The sequence below is a fragment of the Rana temporaria genome, chromosome 5 (assembly GCF_905171775.1).
Source record: "Rana temporaria chromosome 5, aRanTem1.1, whole genome shotgun sequence".
NCBI lineage: Eukaryota > Metazoa > Chordata > Amphibia > Anura > Ranidae > Rana > Rana temporaria.
Window position 1 is genome coordinate 38,016,101 of NC_053493.1, and position 15,693 is coordinate 38,031,793.

Consider the following 15,693-nt stretch of genomic DNA (forward strand, 5'->3'; position numbering starts at 1 on the left):
CAAGCAGGAAGTGAACAGAACAGAGAAGAAATAGAGCAACTTCTGAGCAAAAAAGAACAATGAGGAAGTGAAAAGAGGAATGTCTGCAGGTAAAGGATGCTTATTATGAAAAACATTTTTTTCCTTTGCAACCCCTTTAAGTGGTAACTTGCTGTTACCTCCCACTCCGACACATTCCCATTAATTACTCGCCAAGAGAAATTTGCTAAAAGTGGGCAGGGGTGGGCACACTTTGCCACACTCAGGAAGTCCGTCCTGCAATTTTGCCTGTCAGAACAGCTTGCACTAAGGTAAAGGAAGCTATTTAGGAAAAAAATAATTGTACCTTTACAACCCCTTAAAGCGGGAGTTCACCCATAAAAAATTTTTTACCCTTAGATTGATGCTCATTTTGTCTAGGGGAATCGGCTAGTTGTTTTAAAATTGAAGCTGTACTTACCGTTTTAGAGAGCGATCTTCTCCGCCGCTTCCGGGTATGGGCTGCGGGACTGGGCGTTCCTATTTTGATTGACAGTCCTCCGACAGGCTTCCGACGGTCGCATCCATCACGAGTAGCCGAAAGAAGCCGAACGTCGGTGCGGCTCTATACTGCGCACCGACGTTCGGCTACTTTCGGAAAATCGTGACGCGATAGATGCGACCGTCGGAAGCCTGTCAGAAGACTGTCAATCAAAATAGGAACGCCCAGTCCCGCAGCCCATACCCGGAAGTGGCGGAGAAGATGCATCTCTAAAACGGTAAGTACTGCTTCGATTTAAAAACAACTAGCCGATTCCCCTAGACAAAATGAGCAGGAATTTAAGGTTAAAAAATGTTATTTCTGAGTGAACCTCCACTTTAAAGACAAACATATTACAGATTGGTACACGCACTCCATTTCTAATAGTAGCCAACACTAGAGATCACAATTGTTTTACTAATCAAAACGTTTTTATTTAAAAAATATTTGCATTTCAAGACTCCATTGTTTCATCATCACTACTTTGGACAAAGTCATCATCAATATTGTCCACCGGGGCGTCTTCGGTTTCAGAATCTTGTTGCGTGTCTTCAGCACCCAGTTCGCCAAGTAATTGATCAACGTGCTCCAGGACTGGCGGGTCATCACACTTCAGCTTCACATACAGCTGTAGAGAAATCACATGGTAAACGGGTTAGTTGGCAGCGCCATGCCGTGATGATAATTTCACAAAGCTCTTAATGGATGAAAAAATACACTCAAACTAAAAGCATTCTGAAAACCAGAGAAACGGCACTACAACTATTTTCTTTAACAGAGGGGGGAATGGAGAGGTAAGCAAGAAAATATTTGTTGACTTCTAAAAGTAAGATGGAAATATCAAGCCAGCTGCGTTAATAGTTTCTGTATACATTTAGAGAAAAATATGGTACTTAGACCAAGTGCATTTCATCGTTTGAGAATCCTTACAAATAGCTATAACTTTAAAAAAAAAAAACAACATCCTGTCAATCGGCTTTTGGGTCTTTGGTTTCTTTTCTCAACAGGAAACATTGTATTTGAAAAAAAAAAAAACAGTTTTAGTATCATAAACAGCATCATTATATTGTACAGATCTAAAGTGTACCCAGAGCTATTATTGTAGTGAATTTGTCTACTTAAGCTTTTAGGCAACGATCACTGTTAGTTCAAAGTATGAACTATGATGCTTTCAATGCAAAGAAGAAATACAAGTTTTTATACTTTCTCAATGCATGTTCTGGAGGTGAACAAATAGAGAACGTTGTTAGCAAAAAAGGTGAAAGGTCTTTAAACGCCAGGATTCTATCTCAGAACACGTATGAGAGGTCACTCATTTCATTGCTATTAGAGAGTTGGAGAATGAAGAGGTTGACATGGCTAGATACTTCCCGACATCATTGTTTAGAAAAATATGTCCACTAATATTCTAGAGTAAACGCACAATGTTGTAATGATCACGCCAGACAAATATGACTTTTTTTATTGTATGAAATTTGAACCATACATCCCAGTGGACACAGAATGTTCTGATCTTTTTGATATGCTCATGATCTGAAGGTCCAACTGTGGGAAATAGGATCATTAAAGCGGAGTTCCAACCACAATTAGCATTTTTTAAATGTATGTCCTTTCATCCTGCATTTTTATAATATAAATCTGGTCACTTACTATTTTACAATCCGCCGCCGATCCGCATAGATATTCAAAAAAGATAGTTTATAAAACTATATCTACACCGTTGCCATTTTGCTTGTGGGCATTGTGAAGCCTACAGGCACTTAGGGCCCGATTCACCAAAGAGATACAACGGCATATCTCCTGATACGCCGTTGTATCTCTGTTTCTATCTATGCGACTGATTCATAGAATCAGTTACGCATAGATATCCATAAGATCCGACAGGTGTAATTGTTTTACACTGAATAAAGAATGATGAGCGCAAACTGAAAATCTAAAAGTGAATATAAAGACAGTCCATAGGGGACTGATAACAATCAATAAAGATATGCAGTGAATTCAAAATTAGTGAAATAACCCAAAACTGATAATAAATCCAAAAATAAAAGTCCTAATATATAAATCAAAGTTTGGATAAATCAATCTAGTGTGCCAGTGATAAACAAAACTTCTGCACTTCGGGCATCAATGTGGACAATCTTGATAACTCTTTGCTTAGCCTGGGCTCACAGTGCGCTTACCTCCAGACACTAGGTCATGCGTGTCAACGAAATCCTCCCAAAACTGGAACAGAATCCAAACAGTGGGTAACTCGTGTTGCACGGAATCTTCCCAGTGCTGAGATAGAATCGAGGGGCGTTCTCTGTATCCAATACCAGTATAGGTCCAGGCGCAGCGAAGTCGACTCCACAGGATAGCCACAAGGTGTATCAGGAGCAAATGTAGAAATAAAAAGCTCTCATGGTGAAGTATGCAAGCAATTTAAAATTTAATAAAGGTAAAAATGTGCTTACATTGAAAAAACGAATAAAACGCCAAACAGCGGCACTTCCGGTGGACGGTCAGGGTGTCACGTCACTTCCGGTCACATCTAACCTTATGCATTACGTCACGACACGTGACTTCATCAGAGGTTCAACCTCTGATGAAGTCACGTGTCGTGACGTAATGCATAAGGTTAGATGTGACCGGAAGTGACGTGACACCCTGACCGTCCACCGGAAGTGCCGCTGTTTGGCGTTTTATTCGTTTTTTCAATGTAAGCACATTTTTACCTTTATTACATTTTAAATTGCTTGCATACTTCACCATGAGAGCTTTTTATTTCTACATTTGCTCCTGATACACCTTGTGGCTATCCTGTGGAGTCGACTTCGCTGCGCCTGGACCTATACTGGTATTGGATACAGAGAACGCCCCTCGATTCTATCTCAGCACTGGGAAGATTCCGTGCAACACGAGTTACCCACTGTTTGGATTCTGTTCCAGTTTTGGGAGGATTTCGTTGACACGCATGACCTAGTGTCTGGAGGTAAGCGCACTGTGAGCCCAGGCTAAGCAAAGAGTTATCAAGATTGTCCACATTGATGCTCGAAGTGCAGAAGTTTTGTTTATCACTGGCACACTAGATTGATTTATCCAAACTTTGATTTATATATTTGGACTTTTATTTTTGGATTTATTATCAGTTTTGGGTTATTTCACTAATTTTGAATTCACTGCATATCTTTATTGATTGTTATCAGTCCCCTATGGACTGTCTTTATATTCACTTTTAGATTTTCAGTTTGCGCTCATCATTCTTTATTCAGACCTTTATTTGTTGTTAGCACATTTTAGATTTGAGCAGCATTTTGTTTTTCACTGGTCACTTTTAATTTTCACTGTTGGCTAGCGCTTTAGTCACCCACTTGTTAATTGTTTTACACTGTCGGATCTTAGGATGCAGTACCGCGGCCGCCGCTGGGGGGGAGTTTGCGTCGTAAACCAGCGTCGGGTATGCAAATTAGGAGTTACGGCGATTCCCGACGGATTTTCGCGTTCGCTACGTCGCTGCTAGTCTAGTTTCCCGTCGCAAAGTTAGTCGTCGTTTGACCTGCCCTAACTTTACTCAGCAATCGTATTGCTGTTTAAAGTATGGCCGTTGTTCCCGCGTCTAAATTTAAAATTTAACGTGGTTTGCCTAACATGTCCGGGAATACGGAAGTACGCTACGCGCGACGCCGTTCGAAAAAATGACGTCACGGCGCGCAAAGCACGACGGGAATTGCGAAACTGAGCATGCCCAGTAGGTCCGGTGCGGGAGCGCGCCTAATTTAAATGGCACACGCCCATTTGAATTGGCCCGCCTTGCACCGGAGGCTGCCAGCGTAGTTTTCATCGCAAGTGCTTTGTGAATCAGGCACTTGCGATGAAAACTTGCTGCGGTGTAACGTATCTACTAGGGTTGTCCCGATACCACTTTTTTAGGACCGAGTACAAGTACCGATACTTTTTTTCAAGTAGTCGCCGATACCGAATACCGATACTTTTTTTAAATGTGTCCCCAAATGCAGCCATGTCCCCCACATATGCAGCCATGTCCCCCCAGCCATGTCCCCCACATATGCAGCCATGTCCCTCACATATGCAGCCATGTCCCTCTAGCCATGTCCCTCACATATGCAGCCATGTCCCTCTAGCCATGTCCCTCACATATGCAGCCATGTCCCTCTAGCCATGTCTCTCACATATGCAGCCATGTCCCTCTAGCCATGTCCCTCACATATGCAGCAATGTCCCTCTAGCCATGTCCCTCACATATGCAGCCATGTCCCTCTAGCCATGTCCCTCACATATGCAGCCATGTCCCTCTAGCCATGTCCCTCACATATGCAGCCATGTCCCTCTAGCCATGTCCCTCACATATGCAGCCATGTCCCTCTAGCCATGTCCCTCACATATGCAGCCATGTCCCTCCAGCCATTTCCCCCATACCTTTGCCGCTGAAAGCCGCCGCCGCATGGAGAAAATCACAGCATTCATTTGAATAGCTGTTTTGCCCACGCGTATAGACACTCCCCCTTGCTCGGCATTGGACAGATCACGATCACCCATCCAATCCCGAGCAAGGGGGAGTGTCTATACGCGCGGGAACACTACAGCTATTCAAATGAAAGTTGTGATGTTCCCGCACGCCGTTTAACCAATGCGGCGGCTTTCGATGCGGCGGTGCGATGCGGCGGCTTTCGATGCGGAGGCGCGATGCGGCGGCAGCGGCGGGGGGGGAAGTATTCTATTTAGGTATCGGGGGTATTTGCGCGAGTACGAGTACTCCCGCAAATACTCGGTATCGGTCCCGATACCGATACTGGTATCGGTATCTGGACAACCCTAGTATCTACGATACGTTACGCTGCCGCAGTTCTATGTGAATCTGGCCCGTACTTCCTGCAAGTCTTGGATGGGGAGTGATAATTGGACAGTGCACTGCATCCTGGGAAATGATGAAACACATTTCCCAGGAGCATTAGAGGGAGAGGATGTCAGAATCCTAGGTGGTTTCAAAGGCAGATTTCGTGGGACCGCATAGCAACAGGCATTTCCAGATGAGTAAAAAAAAATATTTATTTTTTTTCTTTTTTAGTCGCAAGCTACAGTTTAAAGCAAAATAGTTTTTTTGATGGAACCTCCACTTTAAAGTGTAAATAAAGACCAAACTGATTTTTTAGTTTTGGGTGAGTAAAAAATGGGTAAAAATTCTACAAAGTGTAAATTTTGCTGTCTAGGTCACACTAGACAGAAAGTCAGAGGAAAAAATGTCCTTTTTTAGAAAGTTGACACTGGAGCAGTTGTCCTCATTGTTCTAGAGAGAGCTGTAAATGTTGATTTTCCCATGACATGCATTCTTGGTGACATTGGTCACCAGGCCAAGCAGAGAAGGTGAATCACCCCAGTGATGACCTACACAGGAATTTAGAAACGCTGACCCTTTCCTACTCTCGTAAAAACAAAAAAAAAACAAATATATATATATATATATATATATATATATATATATTACTCAGCAAAATTAAAAATGCAACAATTTTGTGTTTGCCCCTATTTATCATGAGCTGAACTTAAAGGGGTTGTAAATGTTAGTTTTTTTATTATTTTCTAAATAGGTTCCTTTAAGCTAGTGCATTGTTGGTTCACTTACCTTTTCCTTCCATTTCCCTTCTAAATGTTTTTTTCTTTGTCTAAATTGCTCACTTCCTGTTACTCCTCAGTAAACTTGCCCCCATCATCCAAGCTGTTCTGGCTGACTAACCCCCATGGATGATGGGGGCAAGCTTACCGAGGAGAAACAGGAAGTGAGAAATTCAGACAAAGAAAAAAAACATTTAGAAGGAAAAAGATAAGTGAACCAACAATGAACTAGCTTAAAGGAACCTATTTAGAAAACAAAAAACAAACCTTTACAACTCCTTTAACCACTTTGCCTGTAGGCCAATTCTGACACTTCTCTCCTACATGTAAAAATCATAATTTAGCCCAAAGTTAGCCCAATTTTTTGGCATATTGTGAAAGATGAAGTTAAGCCGAGTAAATAGATACCTAACATGTCACGCTTCAAAATTGCACACGCTCGTGGAATGGCGCCAAACTATAGTACTTAAAAATCACCATAGGCGACGCTTTAATGTTTTTTACTGGTTACATGTTTTGAGTTACAGAGGAGGTCTAGGGCTAGAATTATTGCTCTCGCTCTAACGTTTGCGGCAACATCTCACATGTGTGGTTTGAACACTGTTTGCATATGTGGGTGGGACTTACGTATGTGTTCACTTCTGAGTGTGAGCACACGGGGACAGGGGCACTTTAAAATGTTTTTTTTTTATTGTTAATTTTACTTAAATTTTTTTATTTTGACACTTTAAAAAAAAAAATTTGATCACTTTTATTCCTATTACAAGGAATGTACACATCCCTTGTAATAGGAATATGACATGACAGGTCCTCTTTACAGTGAGATATGGGGTCAATACGACCCCACATCTCACCACTAGGCTGGGAAGCCTAAAATAAAAAGAAAAAATCTCTATGATCAGCATCCGTGGGCGGCGGATCCATTCTCTGACTCACCGATCACAGCGCAGAGTCGGTAGAAGCACCGGAGGGAGGCAGGAGGGGGTACGTCCCCTTTCGCCGCCCGTAAGAACGATCGAGCGGCAGAACAGTTCTTATGGTGTAGAGCAATGTTTCTCAACTCCAGTCCTCAAGGCGCCCCAACAGGTCTTGTTTTCATGCTTTCCATTATTTTGCACAGGTGATTTGATCAGTTTCACTGCCCTAGTAATTACCACAGCAGTTTGTTCTGAGGGAAATCCTGAAAACATGACCTGTTGGGGCGCCTTGAGGACTGGGGTTGAGACACACTGGTGTAGAGAATCACCGGCTGAAAATGCCCATATCTGAATGATGCCTGTAGCTGCCCCCATCATTCAGATATACCACCACAAAGCCAAGGATGTCATATGACGGCCTCTGGGCGCAAAGTGGTAAGATCTATGACTTTTTCTATGTACACAAAACAAAAGGCCTATTTCACTCAAATATTGTTTATAAATCTGTCTAAAATCTGTGTTAGTGAGCACTTCTACTTTGCCGAGATAATCCATCCACCTCACAGGTGTGGCATATCAAGATGCTGATTAGACAGCATGATTATTGGACAGGTGTGGCCACAATAAAAGGCAACTCTGAAATGTGCATTTTTATCACACAGCACAATGCCAAATTTGTCACAAGTTTTGAGGAAAGTGCAATTGGCATGCTGACTGCAGGAATGTCTACCAGAGCGGTCGCCCTTGAATTGAATGTTCATTTCTCTACCATAAGCCGTCTCCAAAGGCATTTCAGAGAATTTGGCAGTACATCCAACCGGATGTACCTGTAAGAGTCCCAATCTCCTCTATAGGGAGATCAGATGAAAACGGACCGCCTGTCCATTTTCTCATCCGATCCGCCAGACAGATGAAAAATGGGACCACCAGCCTTCTGGATTTGGCAGATAAAATCGGATATCAGCAGGTGTTCGCGGACATCCGCTTCTCCATAGGGGTGTAGGGATGGTCTGATCATGTTCACCTGAAAAATGGTCAGGCGGACATGACCGGACATTCTATGTGAAAGGGGCCTTAAAGCTGGTTTCTATTTTTTTTTTCTTCTCCCCAGCTTCTAAAAAGCTGGGGAGAAGATCTCCTGCTCGCTGCCAAAACATGGGGATTGGTGGTGTGTGGGGGCCAGTTTACATGCAGGGGCATCAGTGCAATCACAGTGCCCCATCAGTGCAATCACAGTGCCCCATCAGTGTAATCACAGTGCAATCAGTGCCATCAGTTTTAATTATCATGATATAAAATTATGGATGTGGGGACCTTTTGGAGGGTGCGATTTTTTTGAGAGGGGGGTGCAGCAATTCATTCTTGGAACCAGGCAGCATAATGTCTTGGGCCAGCCCCGAGTGTGTCCCCATCTATTGTTTCAGGTCCGATTTCAGCACGAATTTTTGCCTGAATTTGGACCTGAAATGGACCAAAAGACACACAGGACTCCTAAGCAATTTGCACCCGAGACGCTGTAGAGATGTGTAAACTGGCTCCATAGAGAGCCGGTCATAATCTCCTGCTTTGCAAATTGGATGTGGGTAAACCCACATCAAATTCACAATAATGTGAACCCAGCCTTAATAAAAAGTACTCCCAAGAGTAACTACAGGGTGGTAAACCCAGCATGTTTACAAGTTATCCATAAAGCAATGTAGGTTTACAGATGAGACATTTGGTCAAAAGCTAAATATTTGTACAAATGATGACTTGAAATAAAGTAAAGCTAATACCATATTTATCGGCGTATAACACGCACCCTAACTTTAGGAGGGAAGTTTCAGGAAAAAAACTTTCCACAGCCCCCTGCGTATAACACGCAGGCACAGTTTACCCTCTATTTTCAGGGTAAAAAAGTGAGTGTTATACGCCAATACAGTAAATCATTCATAACCAACATACATGTAGCCATTCATATCTGGGTGGTGCCCAAGCAGGTGATTCAGTCTGTATTATAGCCAGGGCCGTTTGAAGGAATTTGGGGGCCCCATGCAAGACGCGGGGCTGCCGCTGAACACTGAGTACTACTTCTGTCATTGCAAGTCGATAAGCGCGTGCGGGGGGGGGGGGTGCAGTTTTATTAAAAAGTTATCTTTGGAAGCATTTTGTTTTATCAATTTGATAAGTGCTTCTTCTGATGTTCTCGGCCGGACTGAAAGGAAGCAAGCACTGAGTGTGTGCACTTCCTGTCAGTCCGGCCGGGAACAGGAAACTGAATCTCCTGTACCGCGAGGTTACGGTACAGGAAGAACTAGGAAGAGGAGCTTGGCCACGCTACAGGCTGCAGCATTTATAGGAAGCGGCGGCGCGGCAAGGGCCCGCCCTGCTGGGGCCTCAGACCAGCTTGGGGCCCCAAGCAGTTGCTTGTTTTGCCTGTCTTATAGCATAGATAGAACATGTAACGGTCAGGGGTTAACGCCGTTTACGATATTCCATTCCACCAACCCACGACAGCTTATCGACACTCCACAATCCAGCAGACGAACACTGCCCATATGGATTCCCCAGAAACGAGACACAGCTCTGTTCTCTGGTTCCAAACGGATAGAGCCTTTAATGGGAAACTCAGGCTTTTATACAGTTAGAAACCCCAAAGAACAATGACTGAACTCCACCCACAACATTATACAATGAGCCCAATACACATCTTTTAGTCAGACTTTCTGGCACCAGGTCTGACACAATCCACATGAGCAAATTAGCTACTGCTGACAAGTCAGACATCATGACTCTCTCACCTGCTATACAATACACATTCCTTTAGCAGACATAAGTCAGACATCTGACCTTTAGACTGTGCTAACTCACAATACACTACCATCAATAGAAATTCACACAATACCGTGTCAATTAGAATAACACAGGGAAAGGTCTTTAGAAGCCAGACTAAGGTTAGTTTACATGATAGTAGCAGACTTAATTACCCCCTTAACAGTCTGTGTTCCAACATGAATGAGTCACTCTTCTATTGACCTGTTGGGTTCAGAATCAACAACTTGTAATTAGTTCTTCCAGACATTCTGGAATATATTGTGGATTACAGACCCAGGTTAAAGCAATCCAACATATGTCCATTATTTCCTGGCTCAATCTGTGCCCAAAAGTGACTCCCGTTACAGAACCCATTAAAGATCCAAATTTACAATCGAATAGCTGAATGTTAACAATTGGCCACCCGTGGAGCAGTTGTCTGTAGATTATATTTATATTTGCCCTGTAAACGTGAATCTCACAGAACACATATCCAAAATACTAACTCTATGTCAAGTTGGGGATAAGGTTTCAGCAGAACTATCACTGTCACCAGCCTTAGATTTTCATATACTGATATACAGAATCCACTTGAGGGAAAAAAACACAAATTTGCTGCACAATGCCGATGTTGCAGAGTTCGGAGGACCCTCCGTGTTGCTAGAAATCACAGCTGACGACAAGCAGGACAGATGGTAAAGCAGCAGAAGTCCTCAGACAGATATTCACAGCAAACGACAGACAGTAGCAGAGTCAGCAGACTGATGGCCAAGCCAAGAGTGGGAAAAGCAATTTGAGGTTGTAGACAGCTAGAAGGAGCTTTGGCAGACAAATGGACTGAAGATCTACATAATCACAGCAAAACAGAGTACAAATACACGGTGCACAGGGAAATCAGAGACATAGCTAGTCAGACATAAGTCAGAGACAGATAAACCCCTATCCAGGACAAACCTGTTGATCAGGCATGGGATTCACGTCGTAACTGCACTTTAACCACTTAACCCCCGGACCATATTGCTGATCAAAGACCAGAGTACTCTTTGCGATTCGGCACTGCGTCGCTTTAACTGACAATTGCGAGATCCTGCGACGTGGCTCCCAAACAAAATTGGCGTCCTTTTTTTCCCACAAATAGAGCTTTCTTTTGGTGGTATTTGATCACCTCTGCGGTTTTTATTTTTTGCTCTATAAAAAAAAAATAGAGCGACAATTTTGAAAAAAATGAATATTTTTTACTTTTTGCTGTAATAAATATCCCCCAAAAATATATAAAAAAACGATTTTTTTCCTCAGTTTAGGCCGATTTGTATTCTTCTACATATTTTTAGATAAAAAAAAAAACGTAATATTAATCAGCCTACAATCGGGCAATATGAAGTCGGTTGAGGCCTTGTTGCTGACATTTTGCCTTATTTGTTGAATGTTTTGATGTTGTAGACACGGCCTTTGGTCATACTGTAATTGCATTCTATATTTGGAAAAATAAAAATCTATTGAAAGTAATAAAAAAAAACGCAATAAGCGTTTATTGATTGGTTTGCGCAAAAGTTATGCACTGGCAGTGAAGGGGTTAACACTAGGGTGCGGGGAAGGGGTTAAGTATGTCCCTGGGTGTGTTCTTACTGTGGGGGGGGGGGGGGTTGCCTCACTAGGGGAAATGACTGATCTTCTGTTCATACATTGTATGAACAGAGTATTAGCACAGCTACCGGTCACCACTCTGTAACGAGCGATCGCGTGTGCCCGGCAGCGATCGCGCCCGCCGGGCACGCGCACGGGAGTCGGGGGCGAGCAGGTGGCGCGCGCGCGCCCCTGGTAGCCTGCGAGAGAGCCGATGTAGAGCTACGGGCTCTCGTGCAGGAGAGCCAACCTGCCGCCGTAGAATGACGGCGGCAGGTCGGCAAGCAGTTAAAGGACAAGTTCAGATTTGCTCACCATTTCCCCCCCCTAAATTCCAGCTCCCCTATGTACCAATATACCTTTAATGCACTTCTTTTGCAAAAATACAACAGCTTTCCATTTATTCTACACATGCTTACCTCACTCTTCACATAGTTGTTTAACCACTTAAGGACCGCCTCCTGCACATATACGTTGGCAGAATGGCACGCCTGGGCACAGGCACGTACAGGTACGTCGCCTTTAAGAGCCCAGCCGCGGGTCGCGACCCGGTCCGAAGCTCCATGACCGCGGCTGCGGGACCCGCGGACCCAATCGCCGCCGGTGTCCCGGGATCGGTCACAAGAGCTGAAGAACGGGGAGAGGTGTGTGTAAACACACCATCCCCGTTCTACACAGTGGCACCGTCATTGATCGTCTGTTCCCTCATATAGGAAAAGACGATCAATGACGTCACACATCCAGCCCCGCCCCCCTACAGTTAGAAACACATATGAGGTCACGCTTAACCCCTACAGCGCCCCTAGTGGTTAACTCCTAAACTGCAATTGTAATTTTGACAGTAATCAATGCATTTTTATAGCACTTTTTGCTGTGAAAATGACAATGGTGTCAAAATTGTCCGATGTGTCCTCCATAATTTCGCAGTCACGAAAAAAATCGCCATTAGTAGTAAAAAAAAAAAAAAATATTAATACAAATGCCACAAAACTATCCCCTATTTTGTAAACGCTATAAATTTTACGCAAACCAATCGTTAAACGCTTATTGCGATTTTTTTTACCAAAAATAGGTAGAAGAATACGTATTGGCCTAAACTGAGGAAAAAATATTTTTTTTATATCTTTTTTGGGGATATTTATTATAGCAAAAAGTAAAAAATACTGCATTTTTTTCAGAATTGTCGCTCTATATTTGTTTATAGCGCAAAAAATAAAAACCGCAGAGGTGATCAAATACCACCAAAAGAAAGCTCTATTTGTGAGAAAAAAAAAACGCCAATTTTGTTTGGGAGCCACGTCGCACGACCGCGCAATTGTCAGTTAAAGCGACGCAGTGCCAAATCGCAAAAAGGGGCAAGGGGCAAAAACCTGCATATTGGTCCGGGTCTTAAGTGGTTAAAGACCAGCCACCGCAGTTGTACCGTCATTGTACATCGATTCATGTAACAGATATAGCAGGCGCGCGTGGCCTCAGAGTCCATGTGCATGGCCGGCGGGCGCAACATCCGCGGGCAACCCACGATCATTCCACACAGCGGCAGAACGAGGATCTGCCAGTGTAAACAGGGGAGCTGAGAGTGATCGTCGGTTCCTAGTGATTAGGAAGAGCGATCTCTCTCCTCCTCCAGTCAGCACGGCCCCCACACAGTTAGAAACACCTCCCAGGGAACACATTTAACCCCTTGATCCCCCTGTAGTGTTAACCCCTTCCCTGAAACAAACTGACTGAATTAAACGTCCATAGCAAATTACATTCACTGTGGATGGATGGATCCTTAGGTAAAAAACAAATTAAACTGAATTAAACCCCTTCCCTGCCAGTGACATTTATACAGTAATTAGTGCAATTTTTAGCACTGATCGCTGTATAAATGTCAATGGTCTCAAAAAAGTGTCCGATCTGTCCGCTGCAACGTCACAGTCTCACTAAAAATGGCAGATCGCTGCCATTACTAGTAAAAATTTAAAAATAAATAAAAATGCCATCAATCTATGCCCCATTTTGTAGACACTAACTTTTGAGCAAACCAATCAATATACACTTTTTGAGATATTGGCCTAAACTGAGGAAAAATAATGTTTTTTATATATATTTTTGGGGGGATATTCATTATATCAAAAACTAATAAATATATATATTTTTTTTTCAAACTTGTCGCTCTTATTTGTTAATAGCTCAAAACAGAAATATCACAAAAATAAAGCTCTATTTGTGGGAAAAAAAGGACATCAAATTTGTTTGGGTACAACGTTGCACGTGCAATGGTCAGTTCAAGCGACCCAGTGCCGTATCGCAAAAAATGGCCTGGTCATTAAGGGGGTGAATCCTTCCGGATCTTAAGTGGTCAAAAATCATTACTTCTGCCTTGCTTCCTGATTAGACTTTAGGGCCCAGATTCTTGTACATTGGGCGTATCTCTGCGTCAGCGTAATGTTTTCGATTTACGTTACGCCGCCGCAACTTACACAGGCAAGTGCTGTATTCTCAAAGCACTTGCTCCGTAAGTTGCGGCGGCGTAGCGTAAATCACCCGGGGGAATTCAAATTCGGCGGGTAGGGGGCGTGTATCATTTAAATCAAGCGCGCGCCGAACGAACTGCGCATGCGCCGTCCGTAAAATATCCCAGTGTGCATTGCTCCAAATGACGTCGCAAGGACGTAATTGGTTTCGACGTGAACGTAAATGATGTCCAGCCCCATTCACGGACGACTTACGCAAACAACGTAACTTTTTTAAATTTTGACACGGGAACGACGGCCATACTTAACATTGGCTGCGCCTCATATAGCAGGGGCAACTTTACGCCGGGAAAAGCCCAACGTAAACGTTGTAACTTTACTGCGTCGACCACGCGCATGTTCGGGAATTCGCGTAACTAGCTAATTTGCATACTCGACGCGGAATTAGACGGAAGCGCCACCTAGCGGACAAAAAAAATGCAGTTTAGATCCGACGGCGTAAGAGACTTACGCCTGTCGGATCTAATGTATATCTATGCGTAACTGATTATAAGAATCAGGCGCATAGATACGACGGCTTGGATTAGGACTTACGACGGCGTTTATGTCGCTGCGCCGTCGTAAGTCCTCTGAGAATCCGGGCCTAGGAGTTGATCAGCTTCGGGTAGATGATACAGGGTGTGTGCTAATGAGATCAGCTGTGTCATGACCTAAAGTCTAATCAGGAAGTAAGGCAGAAGTAATGGATGTGTGTTTTTAAACCGCCATTGGAAGACTGAAGTAAGCGTGGGTAGAATTAATGGAAAGCTGCTTTATTTTTTGCAAAAGAAGTACATTAATTGGTACATAGGGGAGCTAGAATTTAAAAGAAAAAAAGAAGGTGAACTTGGCCTTTAAAATCATTAATGAGGGCAGATGTACACAGCAAAGACAAGCTATAGTGATAAATATAGACCAGCAGATGGCATAAGTTCAAATCTAATTGTTGTAGTCTTATTGATATTGATATTTTAAATGAATATATAAGACAGGACAGTGTTGCTGGCTGGCACTGATCATTTGATAAAGACCTGACAGGCTGGTTGTACACAAGGGCCTAGATTCAGGTAGGGGCGCGCACTCTTACGGAGGCGCAGCATACCGTTTTAACGCTACGCCTCCGTAAATTACCTGCGCTACGCTTCATTCATGAAGCAATAGCTCCGTAATTTGCGCGGGCGCTCCTTAAAAATGGCCAGCGTAAGCGCGCGTAATTTAAATGATCCCGTAGGGGGCGTGGATCATTTAAATTAGGCGCGTTCTCGCGCCGAACGTAGTGCGCATGCTCCGTCGGGAAACTTTCCCGACGTGCATTGCGGCAAATGACGTCGCAAGGACGTCATTTGCTTTAACGTGAACGTAAATGGCGTCCAGCGCCATTCACGATTCATTTACGCAAACGACGTAATTTTCAAACATCGCGACGCGGGAACGACGGGTATACGTAACATTGGCTGCCCCTGCTAATAGCAGGGGCAGCCTTACGCAGAAACCGAAACCGTTTTTGCATTTATTTTGTTATTTCCTTGTGGCATCTCACTGCTGTTAATCTCTTGCAGCCACTTACTGTCTTCTTGTGCTTCGGTGATGGCTGCATGACATTTGTCAGCACAAATGGGAGACAGAAGCAGAGCGTTGTCTTTTATAACAGTAACTGCCTGAGCAAAGACCTTCATGGAAAGATATTGGTGGAAGATATAAAAAATACTGAAAATTACTTATTCAATTACATTAACATGGTAAAGCTCAC

The 15,693-nt window shown here is 43.4% G+C and overlaps 1 protein-coding gene across 1 annotated transcript in view; it reads right to left on the reverse strand.

Annotated features, from left to right (window-relative positions):
* Positions 1-908: 908 nt before the first annotated feature.
* LOC120939943 (probable assembly chaperone of rpl4) overlaps positions 909-15,693 on the reverse strand; it is a 639,324-nt gene continuing 624,539 nt past the window's right edge. Inside the window, exon 11 of the mRNA XM_040352408.1 lies at positions 909-1,127. Within this exon, the coding sequence (XP_040208342.1) occupies positions 954-1,127 (174 nt within the window). The 3' untranslated portion in view covers positions 909-953. The remainder of the gene's footprint in view (positions 1,128-15,693) is intronic.